Raw genomic sequence first — 15965 nt, 5'->3', positions numbered from 1 at the left:
GTCAGCTCAAGCGGGTTGCGAGACTATAAATAATAATAATAATAATGAAGTCTGCAAATGTTCGCGTTGTTGCGTCATCCATTTTGTCTTTGAAGGACACCTGAAAAAAGTGCAACAAGATCCTTTTGAAGCAAAATGGCTCCCGTCCCGTGTCTTGCCAGGTACGACAGGATTCGTCACACTTTTTTGGTGGGTCGACTCATGAAAGATACGTTCGCCGAATGTCGTGTTGATGAGGGGCTGGATTTTAAATCCTGTTGGTTGCAACTCGCTTAAAATGGCCTCTTCAAACCAAATGGCAGACTTTTGGTGTCTTTTCAGATATCGTTTTTGTGGGTCCCGACGTACCAAATTTCATGTTGCTAAGTGAAACTGGCTTCAGGAGCTGAATTATAAAAAATAATACAAATAAAATCCAGTTTATCTTCTGAAATGGATGCCTTCTAACCCAAATGACATGTCTGCCAAATTTTAAGTTGAATTAAAAACAAAAACGCGGTTGAGTCGAAAATGCTGGCTTCAAACCAAAATGGCTTCCTGCGTTTTTTCATGAGATTTTTTTTTTTTGTGGGTTTCCGTAGGACGAACATGCCTTCCAAATTCTATGATGTGATCGGAAATGTGTTGAAATGGTTTTAAATGTTGGAGGCACGAGAAACTTCAAGCGCGCCCTAAACAACATGACTTGGCCTTTTTGTTTTGTTTTTAATGCGGGAATGCTGAGAGTTCAGGATGTTGGATGCGGGGGTGGAGGTACACGCACGCACACGCACACACAGATAGGGAGGAGGGTTCGAGATGTGAAGTATCTCCCATCATCAAACCCTCAAAGCTTAAAAAAAGCTCGAGTCGCTCCTCATTCCAGTCGGCGAGCGCCGAGGACGAGGAGGAAAGAAGCCGGCGGCGGCGGCGGCGGCGGCGGTGGCGGCGTGCTGACGAAGACGAAGGAAGAGGACGACAAAGTTCCTCCTGGAAGATAAAGAGGAGGAGGAGTTAAAGTTGCGGCGTGCTTTGGGCCGCGTCAGGATGGACAAAGTGGAACGCGCCATGAAGTTGGCGACAAGGATGTCGCCGAGGAAGAAGAGGCGAGAAGGCGGGAAGGCGGCGGCGGCGGCGGCGGCGGGCCAGCTGCTGCACAGCCCCGACACCTTCTGCGACCAACTGCGCCGCTTCGGCCTTTGCATCCGTGGTGAGTTTTGTGCGCACGTTCGAGTCAAAAAGTTGATCATTCGATGACCAATCATCACTTAAAGCTCGTTGGGACGAATCAGCAACAGGACATTTGGTGGACGTGCGTCGCATAGCAAAACACGGCAAAAAGTGTCCCGTGTCCGAAACTCAACAGGAAGTCATCCATTTTGGTTTAAACGGCCATTTTGCTCTCAAATGAGTCCCGGAGTTGGAAAAAACAAAACGGTCTCACCAATCATTAGAAATTGGGTGGACGAGCGTAATGAAACGCACAAAACCGTCTCAGGGATCCACGCAATACTTTGAACAGAAAGTCGGCCATTTTGATTTGTCGCAACTACTTTCAACTTTGTTGCACCTCCTGCAAAGTTAATAGAAAAAAAAAACCAGCCCCTGACAACATTTTCAGCGATTAACATAAAATTTGGTGGACATGCGTCGCATAGCAAAACACGGCAAAAAGTGTCCCGTGTCCGAAACTCAACAGGAAGTCATCCATTTTGGTTCAAACGGCCATTTTGCTCTCAAATGAGTCCCGGAGTTGGAAAAAACAAAACGGTCTCACCAATCATTAAAAATTGGGTGGACGAGCGTAATGAAACGCACAAAACCGTCTCAGGGATCCACGCAATACTTTGAACAGAAAGTCGGCCATTTTGATTTGTTGCAACTACTTTCAACTTTGTTGCACCTCCTGCAAAGTTAATAGAAAAAAAAAAAAAACAGCCCCTGACACCATTTTCAGCGATTAACATGACATTTAACAGACTTGACTAGCATACCAAGACGCACAAAACAGTCTCAGGGACCCGCGCAATACATTTAACAGCAAGTCGGCCATTTTGATTTTATTTCGTTATATATATTCTATTCAACTTTGTTGCACCTCCTGCAAAGTTAATAGGAAAAAAAAAACAGCCCCTGACACCATTTTCAGCGATTAACATGAAATTTGGTGGACGTGACAAACCAAGACGCACGAAAAGTCTTAAGGACCCGTGCCGGCAATTGAACGGGAAGCCATTTTGGTTTGAAGCAGCCATATCTCCTTGCAGGGAATTTGGCCAAATATGAAGCCGGTATCCTCGACAGATGAATTCCCTCCGATTGACGATCATTTGTCAAAGTTTGACGATCATTTGGCGTATTTGCCGTGAACTGAACGACTTTTCCGTTATCGCCCGCTCGCAGCTTTTGAATCTTCTTTTCCGCTCGGCAACCTCATTGAAGCGGCCGCCGTCCGCTGTCTCGCGTTTGCTTGGCGATTCCCACGTTTTGCATCTGTGATGTTGTTGTGATGCTGTTTGAAGTCTACTTTAGTTTTGTGCTGACTTGCTGCAACACGCGCACGCACGCGCGCGCACGCACACGCGCGCACGCACACACACACTGACCGTCGCTGGCCTCTTTGTTTGGATCAAAGCGATTTAAATCTAACGCTCTATGATTCATTTTGTCTTTGAAGAACATGAGGAGACGTCCGAACACAAACACGGACTGCAGCTAACTAATGAAGCTAACCAATTAAATACAAAATCCAAGCGCTCCACAAAACAGTTTGGGAAAATTGCAGTTCAGCGCTCGAAATGAACAATCAACAACGTTCTTGGCGAGACTCGCTCTCGGCATTTGAAGTCAAAGGAGAGCGCGAGAACAGAAAGTGTCCAGACGTGAGGCAGAAAATCGCTAGCGCGGAAAGCAGACTCGTTGTCGTACCAGCGAGCGAGTCCGGACGCGGTCGCCATCAAGCGCATTTGTGAGGCCAACCCAAACGGACGGAAAGTGAAAGAAAGTTACAAACAAAATGTAGCCTCAGATCTCCCGTCTGCGTCGGTGGCGTTTTCACCGTCGAGACAGAAAATAACGTGAAAATGCAGCGGAGATTTCAGATCAATGTATTCAAGCGAGGTAGCGTTAGCGAGCGGCAACGTAAAATGGCCGCCAGTGGCTTCATTTCTCACAACGGCAAGTAAGCATCGTTCAATTCATTTGAAGTCCATGATCTTGTTTTCAGCTTCTGGCGTTTTTAATGACTTTTTTGCTTCTGGTCATTTAAAACAAACTATTGTTTTTCCCGCGCGCCATTTTGAATGCCACCGAAGAGTGACGTTGCTCACGAAGAATACGTCGCAGCAAATAAACATTTGTTTGCATGGTTTGTTTTGAACCCATGTCCTTTCCATACCCACTTTCTATCGTTCAAGAAAGTGGGCGTGGCTAGAAAAAAATCAATTTCAAATATTTTTTTCTCAGCACCAAATAATACAGCGTATTAGGGCCAAGTATAAATATATATTTTTTAGAGGGTGGGGGCAATATTCAGAGAAAACAAAAAAAATAATATTTACTTGTTTCCAAAATGATTATTTACGCATTTTTTAGCAGCTAAGTTGATGTGTGGAATCTGCTGCTCTTCGTCATTCACTTGCATTGACCTCAAGTACGCTCGCTTCCCATTGGTCCGTGTTAGTCAGCTGATCGGGGATCAGGAAGTGTTGTCGCGCTAGCTGCCGTGCATGACGAGTAAAATTGAAATGAAGAATGAATCCGTCTCCATCCCGCCTTCTCGTTTTAGAAACGGCGTCCCGTGAACCACCAACCGATCCTCACACTCGACTTTTGCTGCGCTACGCGTATTTCTCGTAAGTTTCTTCGTTTTTTTCTCTTGTAAATCTGCCACTTTATAAAGTCGCACATTTGCGAGTTTTTTTCTGAATATTACCCCCCCTCTGTAAAATAAATAAATAAATATATATATATATATATATATATATATATATATTATTTATTTATATATGTATATATGTATATATATTTATTTATTTATGTATATATATTTATTTATTTATATATGTATATATATATGTATTTATTTATTTATATATATATATATATATTTATATTATATATTTATTTATATATATATATATATATTTATTTATTTATATATGTATATATATTTATTTATTTATGTATATATATTTATTTATTTATATATGTATATATATTTATATTTATTTATTTATTTATATATATATATATATATATATATATATGTGCCGTCGTAAAATAAAGACATTATTATAGTAAAAAAAAAAAGTAGTTTAAATAAAATTGACAGCTACGTCAGCTTCGAGGTTCCTAAGTGACAGATTGCAGCCGCACGCCATTGCTGAAAAATCCGCGAACGTCGCTTGGGAATGAGAAAAGGAGGCAAGGAAGGCGCGAGCGAGCGTTGCAGAGGTTGCAGGATGATCGAGTGGTGCAAAAGAAGCGGGATCGAGGAGCTAAATTTAGCGTCTCAAAAAGCGTCAATCCTGACTGAAGCTTTTTCTGCTTTTTTTTTTCCCCTTTCCGGACAAACTTATTGTCTTGCGGTAAACCATATAATAGACGATAATTATCATTTGATTGATTTCGATTGCATTCTTGTTGCTCAGCCTGATCGCGCCGCCGCGTCGTTTGAAGTGACTCGTCTCCATTGAGCCGCGCATCGTGATCGTCCTGTGGAGCTCCTCGATGGCCGCCACGATTGCGACGCTCGGCGGCGCCGCTGCAAATTTCCTTTCAATTTCCTTTCTCGTCTTGCGCGGACGTGAGGTGAAGAAAAAGGAGCGGAAGACGTTCGCCTCCAAGTGCGGGCGTGAAAAGTCACGCAAGTCAGTCGAGCTGCAGCCGCATCGAGTCGTTGAGGGGAAAAGTGCGCATTTCACCAACGATTCGCTTCATGTTCAGATTCTCAACTCAAACTTTCAGGAGATTCTGATTTTCACACGGCACGCAAATAACAAAATGGTCGCCAGTCCACGGAAAACCCGTGCAGCCAAACAATGGATTTGAATGCCCCAAAAGTCAGGACGCTTCAAAATACAAATGGCCCGGAATTCAAACACCTCGAAATTCAAATCACTCAAAAGTCAAACAACCCAAAAAAATCAAACGTCTCACAATTCCAACACCTCGAAAAATGTAAACCCCTCAAAGTTCAAACACCCCAAAAGTCAAATGCCTCATAAGTAAAAAAAAATTATAAAAATCAAACGTCTCAAAATTCCAACACCTAAAAAGTCAAACACACCAAAAGCCTCACAAGTCAAATGTGCTAAATGTTAAACATCTCAAAAGTCAAATGCCAAAAAATGTGAACAGCCTGAAAATGTAAACACCCAAAAAGTCACCCCCACCCAAATTCAAACTCCCCAACAGTCAAATGGCAAAATGTCCTCACCCCCAAAAAAATGTAAACTCCTCAACAGTCAAACAGCCCGAAAGCGCACCCCACAGCGTGTTGCATCTCGTGCTGCATCTCGTGCCGCGCCGCACGGCCAGTCGGCCATTTTGGCTAATCTCAGCGGAGCTCTGATGATTTATGAACGTTCTCGCCGCTCCCTCTTTACTTGTTCCTGCATTTATTGCGGCTTTATTCCCAACCGACTTCTTTTTTTTTTACGCATTTTTTTTTTCTCTCCAGTCGCCGCATTGCGAGTTTTGGACTTGATTGCTCGTTTCGCACCGCCCGCTCGCTGCCAAAAACAAAACACAAAAACGATCGCCTGCTCGGGTTCAGCTCTTTTTTTTCACTGCGGCCGCAATGAACGAGAGTGACGTTCGCAACGTTGCAACAGCAAGCTGTTGCTGCTAAAACAGTCAGCACCTATAGAGGAACGTAAATTGGCTCTCGGGTCGATTCGGACCTTGCGACCTTGCGTACTGCATTCCTTGCATTGATCTGTCCAATTTTTTAGTTGCCAGCTGTGGAAAACTTTTAAGTTTGCAGGAAGAAAGTTTGCCTGGTGTTTTTGGAGAGCAAAGCCTGTTTTTTTTTGTTTTTTTTTGCTGTTGTTGCCACGGTTACGACTGGCTGGCGTCACTCGGCCTCTCGTCGCTTCCCTGGGGGAGGTCACGCGTGACGACACCAAGAATTCGAGGGGGGGATAGAGGAGGTGAGGAGGCGGCGGCTTCATTTCACGGCGCTTCCCACACACGCCAGCCAGCGAGCGAGCGAGCGAGAGAGAGAGAGAGGGAGAGAGGAGGGAGGTTCGGGAAGGAGGGAGGTTCGAGAGGGAGGGAGGTTCGAGAGGGAGGCGGTAGAAGGATGCTGGTTTCTCCGGCGGGGCTCTTTTGGCCATGTGACTTCTCCGGCGAGCTGCTCGCAACATGTCGCGCTGAGGAAGCAAAAAAGGAGGACCAAAGCGGCGGCGCCGGCGCCGGCATGTTCTCCGTGTCACTCAAGTGCCGCCTGGGGGTCGTCAGGCGCCAAATCAAGGGTACGCCGCGCGTGCGCAACGGCTTTTTTGTGTGTTTATCGGGAAAGCTTCGGGTGTGCTTTATGCAAAGTTTGCATCCTCGAATGTTCGCGCGCCTTTAAAAAGTGTGTGCGTGTTTGTGCTAATATTGTCCTGTAAATTCATCAGGTGTGTTTTTTTTGCAAACTTTGCATCTTGAATCTGCCTGAGCCTCGAAGTGTGTGTGGGCATGCGTGTGTGTGTGTGTGTGTGTTGTGTGTCTGTATAATTTTAGTGTGTGTGTGGGTGTGCAGCTGGAGGCTTGTCGTGCTGACCTCACTATTGTGTGTGTGTGTGTGTGTGTGTGTGTGTGTGTGTGTGTGTGTGTGTGTGTGTGTGTGTGTGTGTGTGTGTGTGTGTGTGTGTGTACGTGTGTGTGTCTCACAATATACTGTATTTACTCTTCTGTACTCGTGTGTGTGTTTTCTGTAGTCAACCGCCTCCTCTTGCTCGTGTCTTCAAATCGCTTTGTGTCTTTCTCTTTTTTTTTTGTGAGGGATTTCACACAGACAAAAAAAAATGGAATGTTTCAAAATAAAAAAATGTTTGTAGGCAAAAAAGTTTCAAAAAGACACGAGTCGGCCATTTTGCAGACAATTTTAGGTTGAATTGCAGCCCAGTTAGCCAGTTTAGCTCAACAAAATGACATTAGGTTGACATGCCTGTCAAAAAAGAAAAAAAAGAAAGTAAAAGAAATCGCGTAATCATGCCTAAAAAAAGAAAGTCAGCCATTTTGGTTCAAAGCGACTGTTTTGCGGTGAATGGTTCAGACTTACAAAAATAATAATAATAATACAGCCCCTTAGCCAGTTTATCTTAAAAACTTGAAGACCCATAAAAAATTTCTTAAGAAGCCACACCCACAAAGACATTTGATTTGAAATGTTCATTTCCCGATTGCGACAATTCCATCCTCATTTTCAATACAAATAAATCACCTGTGACGGAATGCCGGCATAACTCCTCCCCCTCCTTTACTCTTCTTGTTCAACACTCGACATGCTTGTTTGTGTGTGTGTGTGTTTAACTCTTATTTTTCATTCATGTCGATTTAAAGCATTTAAAATTCATGACAATTAAAAGTTGTCGTATTTTTTTCATGTCTAAGCAGCTTTAAATTATGGACGCGACATGATCTTATTTTTTTCCCAATCAACTGAGAAATGTTAGCGCGAGTTTTGAAAGGACGACGCTGGCTTTTTGCCGCAAATTCTTCACCGTTAGCTTTCGGAAGCTAACGTCTGCGTTCGCCGCCGACGTGTTCATTTTTAGATTTAGTCTCAGTTTTAGTCCAGTTTCAATCACGCTTGTTAGTCAACCTCATCCCATTTTTATTTAGTCCATTTTTAATCCACTATCCAAACAAGCATTTGAGTCTTTATTTTAGTCCAAGGAAACAATTTTATTCGGCTAGTTTTAGTCAACAAAAACTGCCCACATTTTACTCTATTTTTATCATTTACGTCCTGCATTTGATACATTTCGGATGGAAATCTTTCCCAGGAAATGTTCTTTCATCTTTTTGACGAAAAACAACTTGACACAATCAACAACATGCTACTATGTCGCCATGCTACGAGTTAGCCATGCTACGAGTTAGCCAGCATTAGTTAGCGGTCGGATTAACAATATTGTTGGAACGTTACAGTGACGACATTTGACAAAATCACATTTTTTGTCTCGTTTTTGTTTATGAACTAAAATGTCTATGAATTTTAGTCCAGTTTTTATGAGGCGAAGTTTTTGTCTCTTCTTCATTCGTCGACAAAAATGCAAACTGATTTCGTCCCAGTTATTGTTTATTAATGAGAGTTTTAGTCTCGTCTAGTTTTATTACAGGGAAAAATGTGTGTTGATGAAATATATTTTTTTTTTTAGTTCTCGTTGACGAAATGAACTCGAGTGCACGAGTTGGGAAGAACTTTTGGAAAACCGGCAAATGTCTTTGAAATCGGGAAACGTCCCATCCAAGACTTCAGGTGGTGCGGCAAAAAACTTTACATGGAAGAATTTAACAACCACGACATGCTTATTATGTGAGAGCTTTCCTACTGTTTTTTTTCTCTTTCGCTCTTTCGCTCTCTCGCATGTTCCTTCATTTTTCCTGTTCGCTGGACAAGACTTGAGGCGGAAGTGCGAGCGGATCAAACGTTTTTTTTCTCATGAATTCGCCAGCACGGCGCTCGCTCCATCGTCACGATAATCCGGAACGTCGGAACGGCGGACTTCGCTTCGAACCCGCCCGCCGGCACTTGCGCACGCAGAGCCGACCTTTTTACCCGGCAGCTTGTAATTGACTTTGCGCCGCAGCATCCCGCACAAAAAGCGGCGACCGCTCTGAGGTTCGCGCTGACTTAAATGCTTTGAACGGAGTTTTTGACGGAGAATGCGAGCAAAAGTACAAAAGCTTCAGGTCGAATTCAACTTGCTTCGACAGGAAACAAAAAATAGTTGAAGTCGTCAAAAGAAATATAAATAAATAAATATGTAGTCCAGTAAAATGTTCACGCCTGAATAATTGATGTAAGTCGACGTCCTCGCACGCGACTGGTTGTTTCCCGCGCCTGCGCCGAGGTTGAGTCGCTTTTCCGAGTTGTCCGCAACTTTGCCTGCGAAAAGTGCAGCGACGGCATTAACGAGCTCCCAGGTGGTTTTCAAGCGTGGAGCGGTCCCCGGGTCATCGGCGCGTCACTCACCTTAATGAGGCGACCATTCACCGACGTCCACTCCCTCTACCGCCAATTAACTCCTGGCAAGCGTGGACAGCCGGCGGGACGACTTTTACAAGCTGACAGCTGAAAATGGCAAATTCTGCAAAAAACGCTGGTTTTCATCACAGCCACTTTCAAAAAATATATATTTTTTTTGCTCTCACTCATCTTTGTGAAAGCAAGCGAGCGACACACATGGGAGGGTTGGAGTCGACTGGTGACCAGTCCGTTCTTTTGTTGTTGTCTGTGTTTCCCTTGATTTTGACTGGCGTCCAGTCAATTGTTTAGCCAGATATACCCTGACGTAGGCTAGATAGTGACCAGTCTATTGTTTGTCTAGTTGTGCTTCGGATGGCGACCAGTCAGTTGTTTAGCTAGATGCACTCTGATATTGGCTAGCTAGCAACCAGTCTATTGCTTGTTTACATGTGCTATGACATTAGCTAGCAACCAGTCAAATGCTTAGCTAGTAGATGTAGCCTAGCATTGGCTAGCTAGTGACCAGTCTATTGTTTGTCTAGTTGAGCCTTGCCCTTGCCATTGGCTGGCAACTAGTCAATTGTTGATATTGGCTAGTAAGTGGCCAGTCTTTTGCTTGTTAATATGTGCTATGACATTAGTGGGCGACCAGTCATTTGTTGAGACAGATGTAGCCTAACATTGGCTAGCTTGCAGCCATCCCATTGTTTGTTTATGTGTCGTAACATTGGCTAGCGAGTAGCGACCAGTCAGTTGTTTAGCTAGATGTACTCTGGCATTGGCTAGCTAGCAAACCAGTCTATTGCTTGTTTACATGCGCTATGCATTAGCTAACAACCAGCCAATTGCTTAGCTAGCATTGGCTAGCTTGTGACCAGTCTATTGCTTGTTTACATGCGCTATGACATTAGCTAGCAACCAGCCAATTGCTTAGCTAGCATTGGCTAGCTTGTGACCAGTCTATTGTTTGTCTAATTGTGCCCTGGCCCCTGACATTGCCTGGCGACCAATCCATTGTCTGTCTATGCACGCCCCGCCATTGTCTGGCAACCAGTCCCTTGCTTTGGCGCCATCTTGTGGTGACTTGCTGAGGAACACTGCTAAAGTGAGGGGAGGAGCTTAATTTTGTCCAACCATAGCCCTGTCTAATTGAAAAAAGTGTTTTGCTGCCATCTTGTGGCATCTATAGGCAATTGCAAACCTTTAAAAAAAACTTTTTTAAAGGTTTTTGGCATTAGTAGACAATGCAGGAAAAACATAAAGCAAATCAAAATAAAACTTAAAAAAAATAAAAACTATCTCATTTAAACCACATGCTGCTTTACCAAGACATTATTATCTGTAGGCAGCCAGCTCTGGTAAATTTCCATTGCACAAGTTTTCATGTGCAGGAAGGAAGTTAAATTTCTTCTCATCCGATGAGTGTGCGCGTAAACGTGCGCATGTGTGTGTGTGCGCGTGTGTCTTTGATGAATGTTTTATCCCGTCACGGCAGATTTGTGACACATTGGGAGCACACGCCGCTCATTAGGGGCGGAAGGTAAGCTGCACTTTTCCATAATAAATGATGACAAAAAACACACAAATGAAGGATGGATGAGCAAAGAAGACGCCGCCGCCGCCGCCGCCGCCGCCGCCGCCGCCGCCGCCGCCGCCGCCGCCGCTCGAGGCCGAGTGTGCTTGTCGCTCCAAGTTGAAGTTGATTGAAAACGGACTCCTAAATCTAAAGACATTGCGACATTGTATATTTAAACAGCAAAATTCCACTAGCTTAATGCTAACATATAATGCTAAATGCTATAGACAAGCTAACGGGAAATCGAATAGATCATTCGAAACCAAAGCATACAACAATAATCACAGGCATAAACAATATTCGTATTTTGTACATTAGGTGTAGAGTTATACATTTTTTACTTCATTTATTTTATGTCATTTTTTATAATTAATGTCACACCACTGATTTGGTTTGGGTTTTACTCATTGAGTGCTTACATGTTAACACCTGGCAAATGAATGTTTTTTATTTTGTGGTTATGTCTCATTTATTCGTATTTATTTGGTCTATTTTTTTATTTCATTTGAAGCAACACCAATGAACTTTGATTATGGTGACGCCGTATGGACAAACGCGGTATTGTTATGTATGAAGGAAGACCAGTGTGTCACTTTTTTTTTTACTCGCGACTGCCACCTGTGGCCCAAAGCGCAACTGCAGCATCGGTGTCAGGCTTGTTCATGGTGCGCCTGCGAGTGCGTGCGTGCGCGGTCTTAAAGCGACAGCCACAGTTGACAGACAAAGACATGACTTCAAATGGGGTAAGAAAAACTCCGCCCCCCCCCCCCCCTCCCCAAAGAAACTGCGGGTCCGCACACGCGACTATAAATTTCAGCTGATAGGTGCAGTCAGACTAAACCAGTCAGGGCTCTTCGTACTCATCTGGGCATTGCCGGAGCGCGCATGATGTCGAAAAAAGCGCCGATATTACCTTTTTAAACGGCACCGCGCACCTTTTAAATGTAACCATTTTCTTTGAGTACGTTATTATTTTTTAAGATGACTCGAGGACGTTGACGCCGACTTTCAGCTGCCCGGAGAAGTCAATTGTTGGGAAATTGAAAGGGAAGCAAATCGGCCGTGACGACGACGTGTCGTTTGCGGCTTTAAAGCCGCCGGTGAACTCGAATCAGACAATAATAAAAATGTCATGCAAGTAATGACACCAACTGCTCATGTGGTGCCTTTCAGAGATGATTAAAGATTTTTTTTTTTTTAATTCGCAATGAAGAAGAATAAAAGTTGTCCAGTAATAATAGTTTTATTAAACTCATGATTATGACATTTCTATAATTAAAGAGCTGTCTCCAGAATAATTATGCAAATTGTGAAATTTACGAGCACCGCGCGGGAGTCATTGAAGCTCCTGTTAAAGACGCACGACGGGATTTTTGGGTCGCATGTTAAGCCGCCGCCGCCGCCGCCGCCGCCATCTATTGTGCTCGGAGACGACGGAGAATGACTTCAAAGGGAGACGATTCGCCCGCGTGGTCGTTTCCGTCGGGACGCAGCCGCGCTTCCCGCGCTTCCCGCGCTTCCCGCGCCCTCGCTAAGAGCCGCTTCGGCGTCGGCGCGACCTCATTCACACGTCAAATCTCTTGACGAAGCTGTCGCGGTGTGAAAACTGCTTCACAGAACCGTTGTGATGGCAAATCGTGAAAAAAAAAAAAAGAAAAGTCATTGTGTAGCACCAATAACAGATGTGCACGCACATCTGGGCGGGCAGATGCTGAACGGGATGTTTGACTCGTTGACTCGTTTTCAGCAGGAAAAAAGTTCATTATTTTTCATGTGCAATTAATACTTTTCAAAGCTGGCTTTGGTCAGCAAACTGAGCCATGAAAAAAAATTGGAGACATTTTTTTTCACCAACTTTTGGACACAATCTCATTTTTTTTAAACGGACATTGTCACGACTTTTGGAGATCCCCACAAATTGTTTTTTTTTTAACCACTGCTTAAAAAAAAAAAAAAAAGAAGTCATTTCTGTGGTGTTTCCGTTTGCATCATTTTTTTTTTGCTGACTTTCTGGGCAAGCAAGTTTGCTTTTTTTTGACGAGGCAAGAAAGCGAGCGCGAGATGAAAACGTTGAGTTTATGATCTGCGCTTCTGAGCGCAAACGTCATCCGGCACCGGCGTTTTCTTCCCCATCCGTCGGTGTCACATTTCCACTTCTGTCTCAGATGCATGCAAACATTTTCATTCCTAACTTGGAAACTTCTTCTTTCTGGGGCATTTTTTTTTTTATTATTATTATTTTTGTGTGTGTGTGTGCGTGGCTGGCTTCAGATGTGGAACGAGTGAAGAAGAAGAAGAAGAAGCCTGGTGACTGCACTTTTATTTTCACCTCAACGTCACCCGCGCCACCAACACGCTGACGGGAGAAAATAAAACAAACTCGCTTGTTGTTGTTTTTTTTTTTCCCGGGCTTTAAAAGTGTCGCCCGCCCGCTTTGACAGCGTGGAGGGGGGAGACGAGTTACATTCTCATCCGCCCCCCCCCCCCCTCGCCGCACTACACCTAAAATTAAATCTTGTGATCCTAGCAGGGATCACAAGAAACGTGTACATCGGTACCAGACGGGAAACAAATAAATCAGCCGGTGTTTGTGTTGAGCTGTCTTTTTTTTTTGGGAGGGGGGGGGGGCATGAAACACTCTGGACAGGCTGTGTGTGGATGAATGCATTGGTTGATTGAATATGCCACATTCCAAGTAACACTAAACAATTGTACGTTGGTGAGATCACAAAGTGGCTGAAGGTCGCGGTCATGCTTTTGTACAACTGTTACGGCCAGAGGTGGCAAATCCGGGTCCAGAAAGTAAAAAACTCTGCCACCGTTTGGCTTTAGCCCCTGATGCTAGCTAGCAGGTAGAAGAGCACCATGGGAGCTAGTTAGCTCGCTAGCATCAGGGGCTAAAGCCAAACTGTGGCTGGCTTTTGACTTTGCACGTTCGCTCAATGCCATTCTGTAGAATATAAAACTATTTTCACGCCTTTCCTTTGAGGGAGAACGCCATCTTTTGAAGGATGGGAGATGTTAGAGCATACAATATTTATATTGTACTCTTTGCGTGTTCAATTAACTGAATGGTGAGATTCTGGTGAAGAAGTCCCTTTGCAAAGGTAAATAATTATCAGAAGCTTCTGATCACACAAAATGAAGACACTCAAGCCGTGTTCCGTTCAGATTGTGTGTCCCTCCTCCTCTCGCACACAGTTTTTTATTCCAAATCCCTCTCCCCTCCCATGAGCAAGTTCCCATGAGTACAAATCAGATTAGACTTGAACGATAGTAAATCAGCCTGTCCTTGGACTCTCTTCGACCGACTGAGACCGGTACTAGTTATACTCCCTTTAGATAATATAGAAAAGAAACTTGTTACCCTTTTCTTTCCCAGGCAAGAGAGACAGATAAGAATACAATAGACAATACCATTCATTGAGCCATACCGAGTCAACACAACCATACCCACATCTACACAGCTAGAACTAAATTCAAAACGGTTAAAATATGAATTGAAACTGAAAAACAATGTTAATAATCCAACAGAGACCAACGCCTTCGCTTCCGGACCTTCAGCAAAGTAAGGGACAAAGAAGTATTCGTACTTTTCACAAAGAATGGCGCAAAAGGAAAGATTGACTTTGTGGATGTGCTTCGATTAACCGGTTGTTTTACTTACATGGTGTTTGGCGTTGCTATAGCTAGCTTGATTTTGTGAGCAATTAGGCAGTTTTACAGGGAGATATTCACTTTATTACATTCTTTCTGAACGTCCGGGCGGGTTTGAAATTGTCCGTTTTTCGTTGTGAGGCAAATGGGAGACGTTTACTGTGGCTGGCAGAATAAATAAAAATCAATAAAAATCAATAGATTGCCTGCCGACACACAAATTGTAATCGGTGTGTGGGTCTCAAATTTGCGACTGCCTGCCGACCCAAACCTGGAGCTCACTGCACGTCACTGCATTTAACTCTTTGACTGCCATAAACGTTATAAAACGTTTAGCATAAACCTAGGGAAGGGCGCCGAGGACGTTAAAAGACGTCCCCTATGTTTTTTTTTTTTTTTTTCAAAAACGGGTGCAGGAAAGCCTTGGGCAGCTGTGCTGAAAGTATCAGGCAGATCTGATTAGTCAAAGACTCGTTTTGGCCCCTAGAGGGCAGCGATGACTCTCTTTGCACAAGGTTGGATGGGCCGCCCACCGTGGGCGTCAGTAGAAGACGTGAGGCGGAGCTAGAGTGTTGAGGAGACAATGGCTGATCCAAGCCACAATGGCTTGACCAAGCAACCGGTTACAAGCAGCTCAGCTTGAGCATTTTTTTCAAAGACGGAAAGCATCAATCAATACTAAAAAGCGCATTGATGTCAACGATGATGATGACAACGAGCTCTACGCCAAAGTTGGAAGCTTTGGCGTGACTGTTATGAACACGTAGTAAGCCTCACGGCTAAGCGCGGCTAGCGCGGCTAGCGCTGCTAAGGCCGGAAAACGCGCACAATAGCCGGCCGGGTACTTCTACACAATCGGACATTCGATCGGGCGATGGAGAGTTGGCATCGACCAATGCAGATTGATGATGATGATGAAGATGAAGCTCTACGCCAACGTGACTGTTATGAACACGTAGTAAGCCCCACCGGCAAAGCGCGGCTAGCGCGGCTAGCGCGGCTAGCGCTGCTAAGGCCGGAAAACGCGGAGCTGCACAAGCGGACATTCGATCGGACAATGAAGAGTACCCCGAGTCCAATGCATATTCATCGGAGGAGCGGGTACAGTCTGATCACGGAGAAGACACTGTTTCTGGACTACGATGCCACCATGAATGGAGTGGATCAGAACATCTCCTACCAACCCGGTATAGCAACTGAAGGACACGGGGAAGCGAGACGTAACACCACCGTAACGTAACCGTAGCATGATCCTGATATTAGACTTGATGACACACTGCAGTATATACTTGCTATTCCCCGGAAAAAAACGGCCGGCAAGAAAGTGGCGCACGCGAAGAGGCAATCTTGTGCAAATGCTGTTGCGTCTCCTTGCACGCAGGAGAGTGTTACAAAAAGAAAAACTGTCGTTGAAACATCCACATATTTGTAAATAGCACCACAGTTGCACACATTTGTAAATAGTTTGCCAAATTGTTGTCAAATTGTTACACTGTTGAATGTAAATAAACGTATTTTGCTATCAAAAAACACTTTTTCATTCTTGGTGGTAGTGTTTTATAGAAG

General features: G+C 44.2%; 1 protein-coding gene across 5 annotated transcripts in view; it reads left to right on the top strand.

Moving 5' to 3' along the window:
- Nucleotides 1-15965, top strand: part of grip2b (glutamate receptor interacting protein 2b) — a 63160-nt gene that overhangs the window by 10304 nt on the left and 36891 nt on the right. For 3 of the 5 annotated variants that reach the window (XM_086086808.1, XM_086086807.1, XM_086086806.1), the window contains exon 1: nt 6262-6458. The exons of the other annotated variants lie outside the window; for them this stretch is intronic. In XM_086086808.1, the coding sequence (XP_085942934.1) occupies nt 6287-6458 (172 nt within the window). In that variant the 5' untranslated portion in view covers nt 6262-6286. Of the gene's footprint in view, nt 1-6261; nt 6459-15965 lie in introns of those variants that run through there. 5 annotated transcript variants of the gene reach the window in all.

The sequence above is a fragment of the Leptonotus elevatus genome, chromosome 10 (assembly GCF_054856555.1).
Source record: "Leptonotus elevatus isolate MCC_2025b chromosome 10, RoL_Lele_1.0, whole genome shotgun sequence".
Taxonomy (NCBI): Eukaryota; Metazoa; Chordata; class Actinopteri; order Syngnathiformes; family Syngnathidae; genus Leptonotus; species Leptonotus elevatus.
Note: the sequence above shows the minus strand (reverse complement) of the source record. Positions and strands in the feature narration are given on the sequence as shown.